The sequence below is a fragment of the Tupaia chinensis genome, unplaced genomic scaffold (genome assembly GCF_000334495.1).
Source record: "Tupaia chinensis unplaced genomic scaffold, TupChi_1.0 Scaffold000392_1, whole genome shotgun sequence".
Lineage (NCBI taxonomy): Eukaryota > Metazoa > Chordata > Mammalia > Scandentia > Tupaiidae > Tupaia > Tupaia belangeri.
In genome coordinates, this window is record NW_006159894.1 from 4684513 (window position 1) to 4691048 (window position 6536).

The following is a 6536-nucleotide window of genomic DNA, read 5'->3' on the forward strand; positions in this document are numbered from 1 at the left end:
AGGGCCTGCCGGCACCTCCCCGAGCCTGGTGAGCCAGGAGCAGCTGGTGCGGAAGGCTGCCAGCCTGTGCTATCTGCTCTCCAATGAAGGCACCATCTCCCTCGTGAGTAAAGACTCTTTGATATTGCCTGTTCCCTTTTCCTTGAGCATTTTCATGAAAATGGAAACCACCCTTGTTTTTCTCTTAGAGAAGTCTTGGCCCATTATTGAAGCTTTGTATTCTCCTGGGCTTCAGTGATCATCTAACCTCTACGCCATTTACTCTCTGGGTTTGCTGCCTGGCTCACTGCTCCGCTGAAGCCTGCTTGCAGCTGTGGGACGTGACAGGACAGGTTGCTCAGTGTTCTCAGACATTCCAGTCCCACGTTACCGAGCACTGACTGTGGGTAGTCACAGGGCGCATGGGGTCAGTGGTTCGTAAATAATTAACATAGCCACCTGCAGATAATGGAACCACAGATGGTAAGAGTCAGAAATAGCATTCAAAATCATCTCCTCTCCCCCTCTCAATTTAAAAGGAGGAAATTAAGGCCTTGCAGAACTGTTCAGCCTCCATGTTGTATCCAGGCACTTTTAGACATTTATAATGAGGCATATGTATTAAGCAATAAAGAAATTTTAACCATCAGGAAACCAACACAGAGAATTTGTATTTTGTTTGAATTCTAGTTTCCCCTCCCGCTTACATGAATGTGTCTTGGGACATTTGTGAGTACCACTACTGCGAGGAGGGTCCTCCTTCACACAGTTCTTTGTGTGGTGTATTGGTCCTGTGAGGGTGTCTGTTTTCCATGAGCCTTTGGATGGTAGGAAGAGAGTGGGTGGAGGCAGATAAGGCTCCAGAGACTGACCCCTTCCTTTCCCTGGATCTTTTTCAATCTACTCAAATATTGTGTTTCATAATTGACTGCTTTAGTGTACAATAGTTATTGTAAGATCGCTTTCACAGAGAAATTATCTTATGAAAGAAAAGAAACTGGTGGCAGGGCCGGTTAAGTAGTCCTCCAGAGGAGAGGGCCGTGCTCAGGAGCGCTGCGGTAGACACTGTGGCGGTTAGGTAGGAGAGGAGTCTCGGGCTTTGCTTGTGAGCAGGCATTTAACAAGCTGGTGGGCATCAGCCATCCATGGCACTTACCCACTGGAGTGAGGTAGGTGGTAGAGTGGAAGTGGAAGTATTTGATCACTACCTTGTGCAGTGCTGGTTACCGTTCAAGAAGGACATACAGGGCAGTGATGTTATACTTAAATGGCTTTTCTTTTCAGCCTTGCCAGACATTTTACCAAGTTTGCCATGAAACAGTAGGAAGGTTTATCCAGTATGGCATTCTTACAGTGGCAGAGGTAAGAGAAAAAGCTTTCCTTTTTTTTTTTTTTTTTTCTTTTTTAATTTCCGAAGGGCGCATGCACTTGCCAGAAAGAGAGAGTGAGAAAGCACCCCACAGTATGGCCTGGTCATACCCGTCCCTTTTCCTCCATTTCTCCATCCTGTCAAGATTTGGGGTGCATATGCACGTGTGTATCCAGACTACAGTTAGCCATGTGGCATTCGGCTTCCGTAGCCACTAGGGTATGCGGCCAGTCCCATGGCTTTCCTTTATATACCTTTATTTAGTTTATTTAGACTTTTCATTTTCTTATCTTTTCTACCAGTTGTTTAAATCGATTATTTTAACCAGTAATTACATGTGATACATAATCATGTCAAGATGGAGTAGAGGAAAATAAGAATGAGAAGAATAAACGGTTTGGGGATTGTTTAATATTGGGCTTCTTTGGTGTAAGTGTTGTCTAACACATGTACTGACTTGGTTCCATGATGTTTCGAAGTTTGCGTTTAAGGATGAGATGTCACACCTACCAGAGTGCTTGAAGCTTGCACATAAGCATTTTTCTCTTCTGAGATTTTGGGTTAATTTTGAAGGTTACGGCCTGGGAAAGTAGACATCAGTTTAGAAAGTATGAGGATATTTTCATTGATTTGTCTGGTAGCTTCCTCCCTGCCATCCCTCACTCTACTCTTTCCTGAATGATTTTTTATTGTATTATTATTTTTTTTTTAGTTTTTTGCCATAGGGTATGTGCACTCATTTGAGAGAAACAGAGAGGGAAAGTGAGAAATTACCCCCTGGGGGATGAACCACACCGCAATCCCTTCTCTTCTGTTCTCTTCCTGGGATTTTGCAAGGCATGCATATAATTTTTTCTTTTTTTGGAAAGGTTTTTGCTATAGGGCATGTGCACTTGCTGGAAAGACAGAGAGAGACAAAGAGACAGAAAGCGAGAAGTCACCCCCCAGGGGGGATGGCCACGCTACAATCCCTTCTCCATTCTCCTCTCGGGATCTTGGGCACGGACACATACACGCCTAGCATGAGTTTTTGCCACTGGGTCTGGGACTCAAACCGTGGTTGACTACATGAGAGTCCAGTGACATAGCCATTACGCCAACTGCTGGTCCCAGAAGGCACACATATGTACTGGGATGATTTTCAAGCTGCTGGGTCCAGGATGCGAACCGTGGTGGGCCATGTGGGAGTCCAGTGTCTTAGCCACTGTGTCACCTACTAGCCCTCTTGAATGATTTTACCTTTGGAAAGGGAAGTGGACCGATGTTATGAATAGCTGAGCTATGAAGAATTGGGAAGGGACTGAGACGAGGACTGCTTTTTCTGGGTCCATCGGGACAGTTGTTTATGGGTTTGTGCATCTTCCTTTACTGTTGATGGTCTTCTTGGTACAGCAAGATGACCAGGAAGAAAGCAGTCCTGGTGTTGCCGAGCAGCAGTGGGACAAGAAGCTTCCTGAACCTTTGTCTTGGAGAAGCGATGAAGAAGATGAAGACAGTGATTTTGGTGAGGAGCAGCGCGATTGCTACCTGAAGGTACTTTGGTGAAGAATTTGGGTGGACATCATAGAGATGACTTGAGGTTTTTATTGCAGCTAGATACACTAGGCCTCTGGTGATTTATTCATAATTGGAAGCTCTGCTATCAGCTCTGGTACCTTCTACTTAGTATAGACATTGAGGCTATTTGAATGCAGGTAACTGCATTAAATTGTTCAGGCTGGGTATTGGTAAGTGGAAAAGGTCACAGGAGTCTGAAAGTCAGGAAGATGAATACCAGAGGCCATGCCTTTCACTGCCCTCTCATGAAATGCCCAGGGACATACCTGCTTCCCCACATCTGCGTCAACTCTGCATGGGGTGGTATGTTTGTCTTGTCACCACCAAAGCAGGTCAGTACTGTACCAGGTAGCAGAGAAATTAATACTGCGCTGTCATTGGCCTGGTGGCTCTTTTGAGTCACTGTCAGTCTTGCCATCTCTCCCAGTATTTCATCATCCATCAAACTCTTTGCTCAATGTGGAAGTATTTGACAGCTATCTTTACAGTGTTTTTATCTCTAGAAAGGTAAATCTTATTACAGGAAGAAATTTGGATTTCTAGAAGATTGAATTTAGAAAAAATCCATTTTGTCTAATTTGGAGCTTTAGAAATGAGTAATAACGACTTATCTTTTCTGAATATCCTAATTATTCTCTTGTCACTGTGGTAGCACTCTTAGTGCATGTGCGTGTGTACACACACACACACACACACACACACACGTACACACACACACGCATGCACAGTCAGTCAGGAGGTACTGCTTTTGGAGATTCCAAATGACATGGAGAAGCCCTCGCTTTTTCTATTTGGGTATTACTAGTTTCAAGACTGGGCAGTGATCTTTTCTTTACTCTCCAGGGGAGCTTAACTGAGCCTTCCTGTTTTAGAAAGTGCAGTGCGAGCCCCGCCCGCTGTGAGGCACGTCTTTGCTGTGGTGGTTCCCTAGTGTGAGGGCTGTGTGGGGGAGGCAGGAAGTGGGTGCAGAGGCAGGACTGCAGTGGTCGTGGTGGTCTTGTCCTCTGGTCTTGGTACACACCCGAGTGACTTTTGAGCCCCAGCTTCAAACTTTGGGGGTCTGGCCTCAGGAACAGCTAGTACCTGTGATGACAACGGGTGCGTCATCATGGCTTTCAATCATGAAAAATTCTAGGCAGCTGTTCATGCAGTGCAAACCTCAAACACCATGAAAGTGAGCGAGTGCAGTAGAGAATGCGTTTTAAAGCCAGCAGTTGTTTGCAACAGAGAGTGTCTGTGAGAGGAGTGGTAGAGTGCTCGTGTGTGGGGCTGGTGTGAGTGGCCATCTGTCAGGTTACTTACTGGCTGGCCAGAGGAAGCCTTCTAGCAGCTTGCCGTGTCTCCCGCCCCTGCCCTGTGACTGTGTCCTACTTTTGCACTCAGGTGAGCCAGTCCAAGGAGCACCAGCAGTTCATCACCTTCTTACAGAGACTCCTGGGGCCTTTGCTTGAGGCCTACAGCTCTGCCGCCATCTTCATTCACAACTTCAGTGGTCCTGTTCCGGAGCCTGAATATCTGCAGAAGTTGCACAAATACCTAATAACCAGAACAGAAAGAAATGTTGCAGTATATGGTATGTTAAGCTGCCACTTTGACATCCTTTAAAATTATGTTTGTTTTTTAAATTTCAGAAATCTGCTAATTGTAGGAAATAGAAAAATGCGAAGTTATCTTAGCATCTTAACTCCATAGATTACTCTTTTTATCTGCTTTGATACATTATATAAATTAATATATGGATATGTATTCATGTCTGGCTTTTTTCTTTTTCTTTTTTTTTTTTATTATTTTTTTTTGAAGAGGCTTTTGCTATAGGGCATGTGCACTCACCAGAAAGACAGAGAGAGACAGAGATAGAACGCAAGAAATCACCCCTCAGGGGTATGGCCACAATCCCTTCTCCTCCATTCCTCTCTTGGGATCATGGGCATGCATCGTCTGGCGTGAGTTTAAGCCACCGGGTCCAGGACCCAAACCACAGTCGACTACATGGGAGTCCAGTGACATAGCCATTATGCCATCTGCTGGTCCTCATGTCTGGCTTTTTTCACTAATTTTTTTCGTGGGATTCATACATGTTGCATATAGTTGTTTGTTCTTGATGTGCAGCATTTCGTTGTTTAAATATTTACTATATTTCATCATTTTGCAGTTGGTAGACATTTGGGTCGTTTGCAGTTCAGAGCTACTTTGAATAGTGCTGCCGTGAACATGGTTGAGTATGTCTTGGGTGAACACCTGTGCTCATACTCATATTGCATATACTTTGGAATTAAATTGCTTGTTCACAGGCTGCAGGTATATTTAGCACAGTAGGTACTGCCATACCGTTTCTCAGGGGTTGTACCAACTTGCTTCATTCCATCAACGATGTGTTTCGGTCGATCTCCTTGGCCAGCACTTGGTGTTGTCTGATGTCCTGTGTGTTTGTTAGAAATGTGACTGGGGCAGGAGGAGCATTTTATTTTGCATAGAAAAAATACATCATGACTTTTCCGACAACCCAAGCATGCATCGTCTGGCGTGAGTTTAAGCCACCGGGTCCAGGACCCAAACCACAGTCGACTACATGGGAGTCCAGTGACATAGCCATTATGCCATCTGCTGGTCCTCATGTCTGGCTTTTTTCACTAATTTTTTTCGTGGGATTCATACATGTTGCATATAGTTGTTTGTTCTTGATGTGCAGCATTTCGTTGTTTAAATATTTACTATATTTCATCATTTTGCAGTTGGTAGACATTTGGGTCGTTTGCAGTTCAGAGCTACTTTGAATAGTGCTGCCGTGAACATGGTTGAGTATGTCTTGGGTGAACACCTGTGCTCATACTCATATTGCATATACTTTGGAATTAAATTGCTTGTTCACAGGCTGCAGGTATATTTAGCACAGTAGGTACTGCCATACCGTTTCTCAGGGGTTGTACCAACTTGCTTCATTCCATCAACGATGTGTTTCGGTCGATCTCCTTGGCCAGCACTTGGTGTTGTCTGATGTCCTGTGTGTTTGTTAGAAATGTGACTGGGGCAGGAGGAGCATTTTATTTTGCATAGAAAAAATACATCATGACTTTTCCGACAACCCAATAATACGGTTTGGAACTGAAACCGCTTTGCATCCACCCATTTTTCGAGTCAGAAGAGATCTAGAGGTGATGTAATGTGTGGGTAAGGAGATACCCAAGGTCACACGGCTCATTAATGGCAGACACATGTGTGGAATGCTTCTCTCACCTCTAGGCTTGGTTTCACTGGTGCAGGAATCATCGTGTGTCGCTGTGTCATTTAAAAGAATTTTTATACTGTCTCATTCTCACAAACACTTTGTAAAATGGATGTTTTAGTTATTTGTCCTTTCCTCCTTCCCTCTCTGTTCTCTCTCCCCTCCTCTTTTTTTCCTCAATAAATGACAAAGTAAGTTTCACTTGACAGTAGATAGCACATGACTGGAGACCTCACAGGTTGCCAGTAACAGACAGCTTGACCTCAGCCTGATGACTCGCTCTAATCCTCTTCATAGCCTCCCATACTTTCTTCCCATGGATGTTGGAATTTTCTTTTCTTTTCTTTCTTTCTTTCTTTCTTTTTTTTTTTTTTTTTTTTTTTTTTTAATTTTTTTATAGTGTGTGTG

General features: G+C 44.1%; 1 protein-coding gene across 1 annotated transcript in view; it reads left to right on the forward strand.

The window, feature by feature from the left end:
* GPAM (glycerol-3-phosphate acyltransferase, mitochondrial) overlaps positions 1–6536 on the forward strand; it is a 38773-nt gene that overhangs the window by 28892 nt on the left and 3345 nt on the right. Inside the window, exons 16-19 of the mRNA XM_027773992.1 lie at positions 3–103; positions 1264–1341; positions 2741–2881; positions 4289–4478. Coding sequence (XP_027629793.1) covers positions 3–103; positions 1264–1341; positions 2741–2881; positions 4289–4478 — 510 coding nt within the window. The remainder of the gene's footprint in view (positions 1–2; positions 104–1263; positions 1342–2740; positions 2882–4288; positions 4479–6536) is intronic.